The sequence below is a fragment of the Pseudorasbora parva genome, chromosome 23, assembly GCF_024679245.1.
Source record: "Pseudorasbora parva isolate DD20220531a chromosome 23, ASM2467924v1, whole genome shotgun sequence".
In the NCBI taxonomy this organism is placed as follows: domain Eukaryota; kingdom Metazoa; phylum Chordata; class Actinopteri; order Cypriniformes; family Gobionidae; genus Pseudorasbora; species Pseudorasbora parva.
Genome location: NC_090194.1, coordinates 510,394 through 530,000, shown reverse-complemented (window position 1 = coordinate 530,000; position 19,607 = coordinate 510,394). Strand labels below are relative to the sequence as shown.

The window sequence follows — 19,607 nt, the reverse complement described above, 5'->3', positions numbered from 1 at the left end:
TCTACCACAAGAGAAATATCATGAGTTTAACTATTTGATTTCCTTTAAATCATCATATTTTCAAAATGCATTTATTTAAATTGTTTACAGTCACCATAAATCTGGTTATTGTGTGTTTAAAGCACCTTCAGTGGTTGCACTTTTTTGCCGTATGTGAAAGTAGAAGGGTAATATAAGGAAACTATGGGTTCAGGTCAGGTTTAAAGGCACAATATGTAAGATTTTTGGATAAAATATCTGAAAGCCACTTGAGCACTGTTTTATATTCTGTTGACTTGTGTACATTATCCCAAATGTGTCCCAGAATGTTTAAAACCAGAGAAATTGTAAGCAGGACACGGCTTGAGTGTGCGTGTGTGTGTGCGTGTGTGTGTGTGTGTCTGTGTGTGTGTGTGTGTGTGTGTGTGTGTGTGTGTGTGTGTGTGTGTGTGTGTGTGTGTGTGTGTGTGAGCCTGTTTATGTGGTTTATGAGGACACAAATTTGTATAACTACATGGGTATTACACTGGTATTACACTATAAATGTGGTTTATGAGGACACAAATTTGTATAACTACATGGGTATTACACTGGTATTACACTATAAATGTGGTTTATGAGGACATATCAAATGTCCTCATAATTCAAATGGGCTTAAAAACATACTAAATGATGTTTTTTTGAGAAAGTAAAAATGCAGAATGTTTCCTGTGATGGGTAGGTTTAGGGGCAGTGTGTGTGTGTGTGTGTGTGTGTGTGTGTGTGTGTGTGTGTGTGTGTGTGTGTGTGTGATGGGTAGGTTTAGGGGCAGGGGCAGTGTAAAGGGATAGAAAATACGGTTTGTACAGTATAAAATCCATTACGCCTATGGAATGTCGCCATATGTCACAAAAACAAATGTGTGTGTGTGTGTGTGTGTTTCGAGGGAGTGAGGGAAGAAAATGAGGCGGTATGACAGCATTATGGTCGTGGGAGGCTCGTGTCTCATCGAACAGAAGAAGCCCGTCAGAGAACAGACTGAAGATCTGACGCCCCCGCCTCCATCGGAGCGGTCCTCAAACTAACGCCTGTCTTTGGCTCGCTCTGCATTGGGATGACATGAATGTGACGCCCTGACGTTTGATCGTGTCAAATGTGAAATCTTTTAGGTCCAGGGGTTTCGCTCTTCTGTGAAACACAAAAGGAGATGTTAGGCAGGACACTCACGTTCTGGTTTTTCTCTATAATGACACCCCTTAGGTGATCGTTAAGCATCATAAATGCACCAGTAAATGTGTCCATATCCTCAGCTCATCCTAGGTGTGTATGACTTTCTTCTTTCAGAGTTATTTTACTTATTTTACTACTAGGGATGCACCGATACCGATACCGGTATCTGGTATCGGCCTCGATACCACATTTTCGAAAGTACTCGTACTCGTTAAAAGTCCCCCGATACCGGGGACGATACCATGGTCTGAGAAATGTCTATGCTTGAGCGGCGTGTAAGGGGTTAATCACAGGTGCCGAGTGCCCGCCCCCAGGCCCGGCTACAGCTCAGAGCGGGGAGAAGGTGAGACAAGACGAGATACGTCAGCAGTGTGGAACTATTTCAAAGTTCATGAATACGACAAAACAAAGGCGGACTGCAAATTGTGCTCAGCGAAATTGTCCAGAGGAGGCTCAAAAGGTAGCGCATTTAGTACAAAGTTATGAGTACAAAGAGTTTACCCACGCTTCTAAACCAACACAACCCACACATCAGCAAACTCTTGCAAGACGAGAGAAAATGTCCAGAGACAATCCACGTGCTGTGAGAATAACACAGGCAATCATCGAGTACATTGCATTGAGTGACCAGCCACTTTCAGAGGTAGAAAATGTGGGATTCATGCGTCTCCTCCATGTTCTGGAGCCCAGATATGATGTCCCAAGCCGCTGCTACATGACTGACACGGAGCTGCCTAAACTACACGACTACGTGAAAAAACATATCCACAGCCTACTGCAAGCCTCCTCTTCGTTTAATTTCACCACGGATATTTGGACAAGCAGTGTTAGCCCCATGTCACTAATTAGCCCAACCTCCCAGTGGATAGACGAGTTTCACGCTGCAACAAGCCATATTACATGCGAAACAATTCCGCAGAATTTATATACTTTTATGAAAAAAATACTTGAGTTGCACTGTCACTGTTTAATTTTTTTAAAAATAATTATTTATTCTGTAATATGTTGCATACAACATGCTTTTCATTTTAAATAAATGTTCTTAATTCCAAACTAGTCCCTTGTTTTTAAAGTAAAGCTGTTACCTGTAAATTTAAATCATGTTTTTTTTAAGTACTCTGTATCGGTATCGGCGAGTACTGAAATGCAAGTACTCGTACTTGTACTCATTTTCCCAAAAAGTGGTATCGGTGCATCCCTATTTACTACTATAATGGCAGTGAATGGCTGTTTATGTTTTGAAGTCCATAAAAGTGCATCTATCCATCATAAAAGTGCATCTATCCATCATAAAAGTGCATCTGTCCATCATAAAAGTGCATCTGTCCATCATAAAAGTGCATCTGTCCATCATAAAAGTGCACCTATCCATCATTAAAGTGCATCTGTCCATCATAAAAGTGCATCTGTCCATCATAAAAGTGCATCTGTCCATCATAAAAGTGCATCTATCCATCATAAAAGTGCATCTATCCATCATAAAAGTGCATCTGTCCATCATAAAAGTGCATCTATCCATCATAAAAGTGCATCTATCCATCATAAAAGTGCACCTGTCCATCATAAAAGTGCATCTATCCATCATAAAAGTGCATCTATCCATCATAAAAGTGCACCTGTCCATCATAAAAGTGCATCTGTCCATCATAAAAGTGCATCTGTCCATCATAAAAGTGCATCTATCCATCATAAAAGTGCATCTGTCCATCATAAAAGTGCATCTGTCCATCATAAAAGTGCACCTATCCATCATTAAAGTGCATCTGTCCATCATAAAAGTGCATCTGTCCATCATTAAAGTGCATCTGTCCATCATAAAAGTGCATCTATCCATCATAAAAGTGCATCTGTCCATCATAAAAGTGCATCTATCCATCATAAAAGTGCATCTGTCCATCATAAAAGTGCACCTGTCCATCATAAAAGTGCATCTGTCCATCATAAAAGTGCACCTGTCCATCATAAAAGTGCATCTATCCATCATAAAAGTGCATCTATCCATCATAAAAGTGCATCTGTCCATCATAAAAGTGCATCTGTCCATCATAAAAGTGCACCTATCCATCATTAAAGTGCATCTGTCCATCATAAAAGTGCATCTGTCCATCATTAAAGTGCATCTGTCCATCATAAAAGTGCATCTGTCCATCATTAAAGTGCATCTGTCCATCATAAAAGTGCCTCTATCCATCATTAAAGTGCATCTGTCCATCATAAAAGTGCATCTGTCCATCATAAAAGTGCATCTGTCCATCATAAAAGTGCATCTGTCCATCATAAAAGTGCATCTGTCCATCATAAAAGTGCACCTATCCATCATTAAAGTGCATCTGTCCATCATAAAAGTGCATCTATCCATCATAAAAGTGCACCTGTCCATCATAAAAGTGCATCTGTCCATCATAAAAGTGCACCTGTCCATCATAAAAGTGCATCTGTCCATCATAAAAGTGCACCTGTCCATCATAAAAGTGCATCTATCATAAAAGTGCATCTGTCCATCATAAAAGTGCATCTGTCCATCATAAAAGTGCACCTGTCCATCATAAAAGTGCATCTGTCCATCATAAAAGTGCATCTGTCCATCATAAAAGTGCATCTATCCATCATAAAACTGCATCTGTCCATCATAAAAGTGCCTGAAGACTGGAGTAATGACGGTGATCAGATAAATGCATAAGGGACTTCTTTCAGAAACATCACAAAAATCCCCAAAGTTTTGAACAGTAGTGTAAATTTCAGTCATTGGGACATCATTTAAAGTGCTTTTATGATGCCTTTTAGTCATTTTTAAAGCAAGACCAGCCTAAACATTTGACCTAATATCTCGTTTTCAGTTTCACAGAAGAAAGAAAAATCCTGTACGCTTGAAATGATTCAGAGCAGAATATGTTTGTGCGCGCTGTTCCTTTAAGAGCTTCAGGACTCGAGGGAACGCGGCCCTAATAATGTCACTGTCTGCTGTAATGTGATGAATTAGCTGCCATCTTGATCTCCTAAATCAGGCCTGCTAAATGCCGAGCAGACTACAGGAGCAGTTACATAAGTTCTCAATTACATAAGACAGATTCTGTGCCAGAAGTGGGAGAGATTATTATTACAGAAGTAAGGAAAGGCTGCGGATGATCCTCCTCTCTTTGATGAGTCTCTCTCTCATTAGAAAGCGTTATTATTACAGCACACATAGGGGTATGGTGAGGATGAGGAGGATGGGGAATTAATTAGGAGCATATCATTTTCAAAGTCATCCAAGAACATTAGAAGCAGCTACACTTATGAAAAACAGAACAAAATGAGCAAAACTAAAGGTTGAGTTTAAAAGACAGATATAAATGCCCTTCGTTTTCTGTCTTTCATTGTGTGCTGTTTTGGCAGTAGACACGCACTATAATGATTTGCATTGAGGGCACATTTGCTGTGTTTTGCTCATTGTTTTATTGCCCAAACAGAACCTGTTCACACACACACACACACACACACACACACACACACACACACACACACACACCTGGGTTGGAGTGACTCAGCAGACTGACTGAAATCAGACCTCCAGATCATACTCACAATACATCATCACTGAATCAACAATTAGTGGAAGAATTCACTGTTCATGTTCAGATGCCGTTTGTGTTGTTGCAGCACTAAGTTTATGAAATTAATTATTGGAAATAAGGTAACAAGTTTGGTGGAGGGGGGATTATGGGGTGGGGCTGTTTTTCAGGGCTTGGCCCCTTAGTTCCAGTCAAAGGAACTCTTAATGCTTCACCAAGACATTTTGGGCAATTTCATGCTCCTGACTTTGTGTGATCAGTTTGTGGACGGCCCCTTCCTGTCCCAGCATGACTGCGCTCCAGTGCACAAAGCGTCGCTCCATAAAGACATGGATGAGGAGTTTGGTGTGGAGGAACTGGACTGGCCTGCACAGAGTCCTGAGCTCAACCCGATAGAACAGCTTTGGGATGAATTAGAGCGGAGACTGAGAGCCAGGCCTTCTCGTCCAACATCAGTGCCTGACCTCACAAATGAGCTTCTAGAAGAATGGGCAAAAATCCCCATAAACACACTCCTAAACCTTGAGGAAAGCCTTCCCAGAAGAGCTGGAGCTGTTAGAGAGGGTGGGCCGACTCCAGATTAAACCCCACGGGTTAACAAGCGGAAGCTCGTGTGTGAACCGGCTCAGAGTTGAGTTTTGTGAATCAGCTTCTATCATGAGTCTAATGGAAAGGAAGGAGGCCGTTTGCTGAAACGAATGACAAAGACTTGATGTTTTAATGCAGCGCCACAAGTGATGCAATTTGCCTCTTTATTTTTACTAAATACAACACATGAGAACATTACAACCTCAGTCTTAGATTGGGTCATTAATCCAGATTTGCATTTTTCTCACCAGGAAACAAAGAAATTCTGCGGACCGCAGTGACCGGGGACTATATGCCAAAGGCAGGAAATCTGGCCGTCTGATTGGTCAGGAGGGGAAGGAGAGGTGAGCAGCCCTCCAGACGACGGAGACTGAAACACACGGATAATTAAGCAATGTGTGTGTGTGTGTGTGTGTGTGTGTGTGTGTGTGTGTGTGTGTGTGTGTGTGTGTGTATGTGTGTATGCAATGGGGCAGAAAATCAGTTACGTCCATACGACAAACTCCAGGCAGAGCAAACACATGAGTGATGCCGATTACACGCCTGCTGTGTCTCCGTCTCGGCCTAAAGCCAGAAGTCATTCAGAGAGAGAGAGAGAGAGTGTGTGTGTGTGTGTGTGTGTGTGTGTGTGTGTGTGTGTGTGTGTGTGTGTGTGGGGGCATGTTTTTGAAATATCAGGACACAAATGTGTATAATGTGTATTACAGGAGAGGGTGAAATATGAGGACATTACCCATGGCCCCACTTTACAAAAGGCTTATAAATCACACAGGAGGAGTTTTTATGAGAAAGTAAAAATGCAGAATGTTTCCTGTGATGGGTAGGTTTAGGGGCAGTGTGTGTGTGTGTGTGTGTGTGTGTGTGCGCGTGTGTGTGTGTGTGTGTGTGTGTGTGTGTGTGTGTGTGTGTGTGTGTGTGTGTGTGTGTGTGTGTGTGTGTGTGTGTGTGTGTGTGTGTGTGTGTGTGTAAACATAGGCTTAACCAATGAGATCAAGAGAGCAATGTCCAAGGCCTAAACCACTTATCATACATCCACCTCTCCTTCAGACTGAACTCCTCACACACACACACACACACACACACACCACTGCCCACAGTGACGTCACAAAGGCTCAGACCGTTACTAAGCAACTGGATCACATCGTCATAGAAACTGTTGGGGGGGGATCAGTTTTTTTGGAAGAAGAGATCATAAGGGAGCAAAAAGCATGGATAAAATTAGCTCACGTCTAAAGTCCTGTGCTTTAAGAGGAAAGATGAGCCACAACTGCTCTACACACACCGCATAGATGTGTGAGGGAGACAGAGACGGACTGAACAATCATGTGGAGAGTTAAACGGCAAACGGGTTAGTTCTGACAGAATTTAAAGGGACGGTTCACCCAAAAATTTAAATCTGTTCCAAATGTGTTTTCTTCGGAACATGATTTGTAAGAATGTCCATGCAATAAAATTCATCACCAGTGGTGTTTTGGACCCCATTGTTTTTAAAGATATGGATAATATCATTCATCAAAATATACTATACTGCCAGAAGTATTGGGTCACTGAGTTCAGGTGTTCAGTCTCTTCATGGCCACAGGTGTATAACTCCAGCTCTCGGCCTGCAGACGCTTCTACACACATTAGTGAAAGAATGGGTCGCTCTCAGGAGCTCAGTGAACTCAAGCGTGGGGCCGTGATAGGCTGACACCTGTGCAATAAGTCCATTCCTGACATTTCCTCACTACTAAATATTCCACGCTCAACTGTTAGTGGGATTAGAACAAAGAGGAAGCCATTGGGAACAACAGCAACTCAGCCACGAAGTGTTAAATCCCAGAGCGGGGTCAGCGCATGCTGAGGGTCACAGTGTGCAGAAGTCACCAACTTTCTGCAGAGTCAACAGCTCCAGACCTCCAGACTTCTGTGGCCTTCAGATGAGCTCAAGAACAGCGGAGAGAGCTTCATGGAATGGGTTTCCATGGCCGAGCAGCTCATCCAAGCCTTACATCACCAAGAGCAATGCAAAGCATGGGATGCAGTGGAGTAAAGCAGCCGCTACTGGACTCTAGAGCAGTGAGACGTGTTCTCTGAGCGACCAATCACGCTTCAGTCTGACAATCACATGGACGAGTCTGGGTTTGGCCGTCGCCAGGAGAACGGGACTCACCTGACTGCATTGTGCCAAGTGTAAAGTTTGGTGGAGGGGGGATTATGGGGTAGGGTTGTTTTTCAGGGCTTGGCCCCTTAGTTCCAGTGAAAGGAAATCTTAATGCTTCACCATGACGTTTTGGACAATTACATGCTCACACACACACACACACACACACACACACACACACACACACACACACACACACACACACACACACTTTTTCATCTATACAGAGCTGTCGTGTTTTGCTCTGTTCTAGTACTGAAAACCGGACACAATCCACACTTCAGTTCCTATAGGATAACTCCAGAGGACAGTCTCAGGAATAAGACCTTGATCTGCGGTCTGTCCTCATTATTCAGGTTATCACGAGGTGCCGTGAGACTCACGCAAAGACCCAAAAACCCAGATCTCTCCGATTCATTCACATCTCATTTCCACATGCAGACACAGGCGTGTGTTCTAACATCTGATGTCTATATTTACAGGTGCGAGAGGCAGATGCTGCTTCTGTCGGACTCAGACTCGCAGGAACAGAACAACACACGTTTGCACAAGAGCTGTAGCTTAAAGAGACACATTTACACCTGGGAAAACCACATCCATCTCAAACCTTCCCAGATTTATTCTATGCATTTATAATTAGCTTTCCAATCAACTCAAAGCCTTTCCTGAAATATGCAGATGTTGATACGCCATAACCTGAACCAGAGCAGAAGACAAACGTGATTTAATTCACCAAATGAAAGCATAAATCATTATTTTTCTTCCACAGGGCAACGGTTCATTTGCATGTACACTCAAAAAAATGACTTCTTGAATTTATTTAAAATAGATGCGTCAAACTATATTGAGCAATTTTTACAAATAAAAATGTAGTTATATGAACAAAAATTCTGAAAAGAAATTCAAAAGTAAAGCTGACAAAATGTCTGAGAAGATAGAAACCATTAGAATGTGTTACTGTATAATGTTTATATGTGCAGTTTACTTAATAATGTTATGTCAATTTTATAAAAGTTTATGTAAGGTTAACACATTTATCAATTTAAATAACAACAAGCATATTTTTAGAAATAAAATGCAAAAATAACAATTCAAATTTAATTGAGAGCAGAAATTCCAATAACTATGTTTATTACCGTACGTGTAACATTAGAGCCACTGGAGGCGATATGAGAACACAAGTGCAGTCTTTTTAATCAAAATCATAAACATAAACAAAAGACTTGACCTTTACTTGACCTTTACTTGACAATAACAAACACTCACCGACAGCGGGTTACAGCACCAATAACTGACAAAGACCATGGCAAACATGAGGGCTCAAACACACACGGGCTAATGACAAGACACGGGACACCTGTGAACAATGATCAACCATAAACCAAATCTTCAAAAGGTGACAAGGAACACGAGGCAGGAACACATGAGGGCACAGAGTCACATGACAAAACCTGCAGTGAACATGAAAACCTAAAAACATGAAGCATGAACCTACACCAGAGCACCCTGTGACTGTACGCCCGGCCTAAACACCGCCACTCTTCTGCATAACGTCTCGGGTTATGTGTATAACCCTTGTTCCCTGAGCGGGAACGAGACACCGCGTCGTAGAGTGACCACACTCTGTCGCTATCTTCTTATAGCTTCCGCATATGCCGTCACTTACTACGTCATTGTCACATGCCTGTCCTGTCTTGTGTGCACATGTGGGTTTTGTCAGTATGGCCTTTGTGCTTCTGTCATTGTCTGATCCCTCCCCCCTTGTTATCTAATTAGTGTTTGATTTCTCCCACCTGTGTTTCCTCATTTGTTTCCTGTTATAAGCTCCTGGTGTTTGTCAGTCTTTGTGGTATCGTTGTAATGTCTGCGTCTCCCGTCCTTCCTGTGATTCTGTTCTGGTATGTTTTTGAGATTATGTTTAGATTACGTATTTTTGCCCCCTTGTGGGTTTTGTTTTGTATTTATGTTTCATTTTATAATAAATTACCACTTCTTTGCACATGAGTCCTCGCACCATTTTCCTTTGTGTTTGTGACGTGACAGTCATGACGCGGCACCAATCAGATTGGTGGCAGATTTCATTCATGCTTCAGAGACGTCACGCCGAGGGCGTTCCCCAGAGTGTCGTCACTCGATAAAGGGAACGCTAACCACAAATTACAGAAACTCCTCAATGTCTAACCTAACTGCACATTAAACACTACACTGAGTAAAAAATGTTGTTTTAACTTAAAAAAGTAAGTAACCAGGTTGCCTTAAATTTTAGAAAGGTTGTCGATTCTCAAAAATGTTCATTGTATTAACTCAAATTTGTAATTTCAATTGACTCTAACTTTAAGGCAGGTAACTTATTTTTAAAATATTTCTTTACAGTGTAGCATAAACACATTCCCCTTTACTGAAAAATGCATAAAATAACACTTTAATCCCTAAATTTACTCTCCTAACACAGGCCCTTGCAAAGCATGCTGGGAACTACAGATCCACTGCCCACTTAGTTATGTCAACTCAAATATTTCATGTAGTTTTAACACAAATTAATTAAGTAAACTTCAGGTTTAAATATTTTAGGCTGATTGAACACAATTAAATTGTGTCAAAATTAGAATTTTTTTAAGTAGAGTAAACATGTCTATGAAGGGCCTGAATCATTTGAGTCTCAAAACTTTAAGGCAGGTAACTTATTTTTTAAATAATCTTTTACAGTGTTATCATAAACTAACATTATCTTTCCCTTTACTGAAAAATGCATAAAATAACACTTTAATCCACAAGTTGTAGCATTTTTCTGCTGTGTTTAAATGCTAAAACTTGTGGTTTATTGAATAATATCCTGCCTCAGCTCTCTTCAAACTCTCACTCAGCACATTAAACTGAATTCATGACATAATATGTACAATGATATAAGACCAAAAACAAACAGCGAGCACAGTCCTGTTATGTAGAAGATAATCCATTACTTCAACACTGAACGTATCTAACAATCCCGACACGCTCAGATTTCCTCCAGTAATTCATCAGACACGCACAGCAGGAGTAATGTTGACATACGCCGCTTCCACACCTGGAGCCTGCATTCAAACTCAACAAAAATCAGGAAGAGACACTTTTATTGCATTGTTAATTGTACACCTGACCTTTTATTCACTCTATTCTCTCTTTTCTCTTTCTGTCTTTGTCTGTCCTTCCTGGTTTTTGGTGCTTTTGTTCATGACTGTATGGGGACAGAGTCAGGCTGGGTCATTAGACTCCCTCAGGCCCGATCGATCCGTGATCTAAAAATAGTGCGACCCATAATGCTCCTACTTTATCTGGATGGGCTTTACTGTGATCAGATCAGACCGCAGGGAGAATGTCTGGAAAGCTGAAAAGACTTTGTTTCTTTTTTTAAATACATATTTGTTGCTCAATACAGCTACTCGACTCCAATAGTGATTCCAACTCACACTTTTTAGTTCGCTTTAGTTAGTCTTAACTTAATTATACTATTCACTTCACTCAGAAAACCCACGGTAAGATTAAAGGGTTAGTTCAGCCAATAATGAAATGTCTGTCATTAACTCCTCTCCCTAATGTCGCTCCACACCCGTAAGACCTCCGTTCATCTTCACACACAGTTTAAGATATTTTATATTTAGTCCGAGAGCGTATGCAACTGTATGCACACTATACTGTCCATGTCCAGAAAGGGAATAAAAACATCATCACAGTAGTCCATATGAGACATCAGTGGGTTAATTAGAGTCTCTTGAAGCATCCAAAATACATTTGGGTCCAAAAATAACAAAAACTACGACTTTATTCAGCATTGGCTTCTCTTCCGCGTTTGTGTTCAATCCTCAGATAAAGATTCAAACGGTTATGAATCAGCGAATCGATTCATGAATCGGATCGCCAATGTCACGTGATTTCAGCAGTTCGACACGCGATCCGAATCATGAATGCTGAACACAAAAGAAGATATTTGGAAGAATGTTTGTAAATAAGCAGAGATAGAAACCACTGACTACCATAGTAGGGGAAAAAATACTATAGTAGTCAATGGTTGCTCTCTGCTTGGTTACAAACATTCTTCCAAATATCTTCTTTTGTGTTCAGCAGAAGACAGAAACTCATGCAGGTTTGGAACGACATGAGGGACAGTAAATGATGGCAGAAATGTAATTGTCCCTTTACCCAACTGTCCCTTAAAGCACGCAAAACACAACATGGTAAAACTGACATGTTATCTATAGTAAATGATCAAATGATCTTTAGTTACTAGAACTGTGTAAGTGAACTATACTCACTAAGCATTCGTCAGTATAACATACTCTACCTATCTCACTTTTTACAGCAATTCCGTCTATGCTCCAGTTTCCTGAATTCAAGGTGATTTAGAGGTTTTCAAATATTAAAGATCTGAAACTCTGGCGGAGGTAACGGATCCGTGTGCAGATTAATTCGTGTTTAATGAATTTCAGCCACATGCGTCTCTTTAATATGTGCACATTTGACCTGTTCATGTACAGTGCCGTGCAAAAGCCCACACCATATTTACATTTAAACCTAAAAAAACATTATGCTGTAAGATGCATAAGAAATATTTCAGATTCTAGGCTACTACACCACAAAACGTATATAACAAAAGGTTCGATATCTTCCCAGTGAAGCACATGATGCTCAAACTGAGGGATAAAGCCACAAACCAAACACAAATATAACATTTCAATTATGCATTTATAAAATGCCACTTTTCACTCAAGATGTCATCCTGATAATAGAATTTGCTGTACAAACACTGCATTAAATTATATTAAAAAGACAGAAAATGTGTGTGCATACATTTATGCAGATCGTGTATTTATCCGAGTGTGTGTCCTTCAGCTGAGCGGCACGGAGGAATATAAAGGAGAGCGAGTTATTTCTGTGTGCTCTGAGACACGCTTCTCGCGCTCTGAGTGTGTGTGTGGGCAAACACACACACACACACACACACACACACACACTCCCACTCCCATTCATAAACCACACTCCATCTGCAGGTTAGGCGGAGGTTTCTGCTTGTAAAGACTTCATTATTCATAATTCAAGGCTTGTGGTATTAATTCATTTTATAAAGATTAAAACCCAAAAGCCACATTGTCTGACTGTCGATTTCTAGAGGTTTTACCAGAGACGAACAGCTCATCATAACACTTTAATGTCCATGTATATTTGAGAAGAGTAACCCAGCTGACTGATTAAAAAAACGTGTCACTTTTCAGCTAAATTTACAGTTTTTGATCAACAATATGTCATTATTGGGATTCGTCTAGATCCTAGTTTTTGAAAACAGAGAGAAGGGGCGGAGTCACGGTTAATGACACGTTAAAACTGTTCATTTCCATACGTTTCCAAGCATTTCAGTGTAAAACAGTCATTTTAAGCCTTTAAATCACAGTCAGCAGCGAAATATGATTAATTTCTCCATTTGCACGAGAGACTGCTGTTTCTGACCTCAGTCAGACACACACACACACACACAGCCGCATCTCACAGAGTTTATGAACGGAGATATATTTGGTGCTTTATTGGGCTTGAACGGTTAGACACACGTCTATGTGTCAAAATGCTCATTTTAGGATGAAGTATCCTCGTGAACACAGTTTTTGTCAGTGGGGTGTATTTCTATGAGAGTAAAAAACACACCGACATACGAATCCATATTAAACCCTGAGGCTCGCGGAGACACACTGATGAGCCGAAGACCCGAAGCGATCGCTTTCTGCCAGAAACACAACAGTATTTGTGTTATTTTATACCTCATATCAGGCGAATCTCATCTAGTGTTCCCATCGCCATTACTTCCGGTGAGTGAGGTTAAAATACCGGCGCGATCATAGATATATTTACATAGATGCCTCATTTGGCCGATCCGTGAAGGCACTAATGAGGAATCTCTATACACAGCACAGGCCAAACGTTTGGACACATTACTATTTGAAATGTTTTTGAAAGAAGTTACTTCTGCTCATCAAGCCTGCATTTATTTGATCAAAAATACAGAAAAAAATGTAATACTGTGATGTATTATGACAATTTAAAATACAATATAAAATTACAATAAAATTGTATCAAATTTTTTATCTGGGGTAATATTTTGCTTTAGCCGCTACTGGTCCACCCACTTTTTATTTGCTTCCGACGCCAATGATATATATACACACACACACACGCACACACACACACCTATGATCGCGCTAGTATTTTGAACTTACCTAGCGGAAGTTGTTGGTGTTATTACACTATTTTGCCTATACTATTCTGGTTTACAAATGAACACCAACCTGTCAGATGTGGGTGAATGCCTATTTTCCAGCTTTGTGGGTCTCTTGTTTGTGCACCCCTGATTTTTATCTCACTAGCATGTCAACGATCTGGGAATCCCATGTGCAATGGCTTTCCGTGCCAACTCATGAATAAAGGAGCAGTCGTACCTGTTTCCCCTCGAGGGTGTAGATCCTCTTGACCGCGCCGGAGTCCAGCTTTATGGCGTCTGTGATGTCAGCGAGGACTTGCTCGAAGGAGTGAGCCGTCTTCTTGTTGAGCAGGATGCGGATGGCCTTTCTGGGCTTGACCCCGCTGCGGATGACCGTCACCAGTTTAGGTCTGATGAAATCTCTGCCCTCTTTGCACTGCACTCCTGATTTCGAGCTGGCTAGAGACGTCGGGCATTTGCTGGAACCCAAAGCCCTCACGTTCACAGACCAGTTCGGGCTGACGTTATTGGAGTAGTCGAGCTTTTTAAAGGCTTCGGTGGAGCCACACACATAACTCTCACCTACAATCATCAAAAAAACGTGTGTTAGATTCTTCAGTAAAGATGACGTGTGCTTGACATTCATTTTTAGGGTAAAGACCCGAGGCACTGCTGCTAAAACGCATTGATTTAAGCCAAAGTCATGCAGACTTAAATGCTCATCATCGAGTGGCCTGGTTTTTGGGTCATCCACTGCTTTCATTTTGAATCCAAATGTGATATTTAAGTCTCTCATAAAACAATAAGCAACAACAGACTATTAAAATGAAATCGCTGTTCACACAGACACGTGCAAACGCTCTCATGCCAGTTCGTAACTATTTTATATTTTGGCAAATTGCATGAATTTATATAATCTCATTCATACTTTTTTGCATGATCTCAAGATATTCTCACTCCCCACTGAAGGATAGGTTTAGAAAATCAAAAGTACGCGACTGAGGGAAAGAACTACAATCCCATGAGGCATTGCAAACAACATAATCTAATTAAAAACATTGGAGGAATATAAAACTACTCATTTAAAGATTCAATCCTCAAATAAAGATTCAAACGGTTATGAATCAGCGAATTGATTCATGATTCGGATCGCGTGTCAAACGGCTGAAATCACGTGACATTGGCGATCCGAATCATGAATCGATTCGCCGATTCATAACCGTTTGAATCTTTATTTGAGGATTGAACACAAACGCGGAAGAGAAGCCAATGCTGAATAAAGTCGTAGTTTTTGTTATTTTTGGACCCAAATGTATTTTGGATGCTTCAAGAGACTCTAATTAACCCACTGATGTCTCATATGGACTACTGTGATGATGTTTTTATTCCCTTTCTGGACATGGACAGTATAGTGTGCATACACTTGCATACGCTCTCGGACTAAATATAAAATATCTTAAACTGTGTGTGAAGATGAGCGGAGGTCTTACGGGTGTGGAGCGACATTAGGGGGAGGAGTTTCATTTCTGGCTGAACTAACCCCTTTAAAGGAGTAACGCAATATTACCTTTCCCCAGCACTGCATTATTAACTTCTCACCTTCCACCAGCTGCTCGATGCTGGTGATTTTTCTGGAGCCGTCGATGGCGTAGATGACCCGGACGCCCTGCGGCAGGTTGACATTGTCTGAGAGCGTTCGGGTCAGGTCGGCCAGTAAAGCGTCGAAGGTTCTGATGCGGTCCGATGAGATGGCGTACACTGAGCCGTTGAAGTAACGGTCGCCGTTGCGGTAGAAGCGAACTTTCTTGGCCTTCTTCTCCGAGCTGAGGGCTTTGAGGGTGCGCGTCCGGAACAGGCTGCAGTGGGCGCTGTGGGTCGGGCTGAGTGACCCGTTGGCCCGTCCGCGGGCTCGGTTCTGGTCGAAATGCTCATCCATCAGGCCTACAGTCAGGAAGAAGAGGAAGTTATCGAACTAACTGTGCTGGATTAATCTAGCCTGAATGCCAGCCGAACTCAGCCCCGCCCACAGCCACACTCAGCCCCGCCCACAGCCACACTCAGCCCGCCCACAGCCACACTCCCACAGCCACACTCAGCCCCGCCCACAGCCACACTCAGCCCCGCCCACAGCAACACTCAGCCCCGCCCACAGCCACACGCAGCCCCGCCCACAACATCTGAGCTCGGGTTCGGTCTGGACTTGATCATAGAGGAGTAATTATGCCTGACAGAAACTGACCAATGAGATCATCAGGGCGGGCTTTAGCCGATGACGGACAGATGATCAACAGAAACTGACCAATGAGATCATCAGGGCGGGCTTTAGCCGATGACGGACAGATGATCAACAGAAACTGACCAATGAGATCATCAGGGCGGGCTTTAGCCGATGACGGACAGATGATCAACAGAAACTGACCAATGAGATCATCAGGGCGGGCTTTAGCCGATGACGGACAGATGATCAACAGAAACTGACCAATGAGATCATCAGGGCGGGCTTTAGCCGATGACGGACAGATGATCAACAGAAGCGTAATCATCTCGTCATCAAAGGGGCTTGGGTTATATTTGTTCTAATCCTAAACGGAGAGCTTGTTTGTATCTGCATCACCTTCACTATTTCTCTCAGTAATGATGATCGTGTTGGGAAGTGCTCTGTGTATCATTAGGATCAATCCCTGAAGAAATTGTGAGTGGTGCTTGCCGTGGCAAAACTCGGGGTCCGGTTTTGCTAAAAGCCCATCCCCATGTCCCCATCCACATGAGCTGAGATGTGGCTTATCCATGTGTTAGTACGGTTGCTAGGGTACTGTAAGTGGTTGCTAGGGTGTGGCCATACAGTTTACATGTGTATCATTAAATTTACAACACTGGCAAATATCGTTTATTCCAGCGAGACAGGGTTGCCAAGTTTTTACAAAAACGGGTCCTCCGAAAAAAAATTGCCGTTTGGGGGTAAATGTGTGTTATTTTGGCGAGGTTGCTGCTAAAATTGGCATTCCTGGGTCTATATATCCCATAATTGAGGTCGCTTCAACCCGCAGACATGGAAAACAACCGGCGGGAAAAAACCGCAGACTTGGCAACACAGTGCAGTTGAGCTCTGTTGACATTTATAACGTTATGCGTCGCTCCGCTGCTCTGATTGGTTGTTGGAATGTCCAATCGAGGTCTTTCCTGGTTGGGTTAAACACGCCCCATAATCACAGCCCAATGAGCATCAGACTCATATTCTGACTAGAGCTGAGGATGACCACGGCAGGCTAGGATTAATCTGCTCTTCAACCCTGTGCCATGGATGTCAATCGACGTCTCGTCTGAAAATAACCCTTTAATGACAGCTTATCCTGCTGCTCTCGTCTTACTTTGACAAACATGATCGTGGGATGTTTGCAAACCTGCAAAAGTCTAGACATTGATTTCAGGATCAATGACCAATAAAGATGTCGGAGCAACTCATAATACACCGCAAAAGATGCTCTTCTTACTCAGTATTTTTGTCTTGTTTCTAGTCCAAACATCTAAACATTCCTAAAACAAGAAGTATTTACTAGACAAGCAAAAGTAATTGTCTTGTTTTGGGGAAAAATAACTCAAAATGAAGAGAGTTTCTGCTTAAAATAAGATAAATAATCTGCCAATGGGGTGAGAAAAATAATCTTGTTTTCTGTTTGAATTAAGATTATTTTTCTCACCCCATTGGCAGATTATTTATCTTATTTTAAGCAAAAACTCTCTTCATTTTGCAGTGTGTGGTGATTTCCGGATGATTGGGACACTTTTTGACATTGCGATGACTTGGAAAAACTGTCCCAATCATCCTGAATTCCCCATTTAATAACTACACATAAAAAGTATTACATTATTGGTATTATTATAAAATAAAAATATCAAAATGTGAAAAATCTTGTAATAACATTTTTTACATTATGAGAAAATTATTAACGCACCAAAAACACGTCATTTTCATTATTGTAATATAGCTTTTAAACCATTAAATTGTTTTATTCCCTTACAGTACATTAAAAAAACATCTTAAACTACAAATGCAACATTTAGAAATATTAATGCATTGATTGCATTTCGAAGACTGTAAGGAAAATTATGAAAATATTTTGGTGAGTTTATAATATAATTCTCAAAATGTAAATTTTTTAAATTACATTATGAGCTCAATATCTTATGTTTTGAGAAAACTACATGAACATTTTATTACAATAATACTGTAATACTTATACGATTGTGTGCAGTTTTTACATTATGAGTCCTTGATCGAGTGTGAATGAGATCTTTGATGCTTTCATACATTTAAAAGATTTTTTATATAACTTTTATACAGTCAAGTGAAAAGCACACGAAGGCTAAATGTACATCATCATATTTATTCCTAACTTTTCAAAACTTTTTCAAGCAAAATTAAAATGTTTAATTATTAATATCGAGATTTTTTCCAACCTGAAGATTTCATAAAAGATCAACATAAAATACAACATGTGAATAAAACACAGACACAAAAACGTATTTTAAATCAAATATCAGAGATTAAAGATTATGCTCTACTACATCACAGACAAACACAGGAAAATTAATTCTGAATTAATTCTTTTAATTCTGAAATTGAAAACGTTCACGTTATTTTTGTTCGAGTTTAATTTCTCAATAGCCAAAATATTCGAGGAACTTATATCATCACAATGACATAGCAGATGATCAGAAGTACTGCCCTGACCAAACCTCATTATTCGGACAACAGTGCGAGCTCTGGGAACGGTTCATTCCTAATCACAGATCATACACACACAGGAGTGCTTACCTAAAGGCGGAGATGTGGGAAATACTGAAGGTTTTTATCTCAGTGGTCTCGCTTCGGTTGCGGAGCTGCTCTGACAGGAGTCGTGATGAGAGTCCCGCGCAGTCTCTCTCTCTGTCTCTCTCTCTCTCTGTCTCACACACACACACACACACACACACACACACACTTCGCCCCGTCCCTCTCCAGCTGCTCGGTCTCTTTCTCGAAGCTCCGTCACGATTCAGAGAACACGATTCAAATCATAGTATCGACAGATATTAGTGTCTTAAATGCAATTATGTCGGTGTAAAGGACATAATTATATAAGATGCATTGCCTTGACTCTTCATAAGTATAACAAGTATATCATAACATCTGCAATGCACTTCATTAAAGGTGCAGTGCAAGTTTTAGCAGCATCTAGTGGTGAGGTTGTGAATTGCTCACCCCTACCTTTCTGATCACATCCAGAAGCTACGGTGGCTGACACTGGTCAAAAATGTGCTTATCTGAGACAGCAGACAGTAGCTAGTGCTCTGTAGAGAAGTTTGTCCCTTTAGGGCTACTGTAGAAACATGGCGGCACAAAATGGCGTCTTCACTGTAAGGGACCTGCGGTGTGTGTAAATAGAAACGGCTGATTTTAAGAGACGCTCTTTATACACCACTTATGTATATTATATTGTATTTCTGTCAACAGATCCTCATAACTACTACACACTGCACCTTTAAAACTCTCTTCGGTCAAAAATGACCGAAACATTTTACGTTTTGAAATTAAAATGTTTTGGTTGAGCGGAATGGGATGACACCTGGTGACTTTTGTGGCATTAGCTATGTGAACACACAACAAAACAAAACAAAAAAAATCAAGGAGGTGATTCGGATATGTTAAATAGTCGTAAAAAAAATAGTCTCCTTTGTGGTCAAGAATGGCCGCTATGGGAAATGAACGGGAAATTCGCAAAAACACAAAAACCCAGAGAATCTTTTGGTGATACAAACCACAAATCAGCCACGAACCAGAAGAAAAGTGCACAGCAATGTAGGGGTGATAGTAAAATATCAAGAGTTCATAAGACCCCCCCCCCCCCACACACACACACACACACACACACACACA

At 41.1% G+C, this 19,607-nt stretch overlaps 1 protein-coding gene across 1 annotated transcript in view; it reads right to left on the bottom strand.

Annotated features, from left to right (window-relative positions):
- Positions 1-18,650, bottom strand: part of dclk1a (doublecortin-like kinase 1a) — a 70,899-nt gene extending 52,249 nt beyond the window's left edge. The window contains exons 1-3 of the mRNA XM_067432740.1: positions 18,507-18,650; positions 15,290-15,631; positions 13,929-14,272 (exon numbers count right to left, since the gene is read on the bottom strand). Coding sequence (XP_067288841.1) covers positions 13,929-14,272; positions 15,290-15,626 — 681 coding nt within the window. The 5' untranslated portion in view covers positions 15,627-15,631; positions 18,507-18,650. The remainder of the gene's footprint in view (positions 1-13,928; positions 14,273-15,289; positions 15,632-18,506) is intronic.
- Between the last annotated feature and the right edge of the window lie 957 nt (positions 18,651-19,607).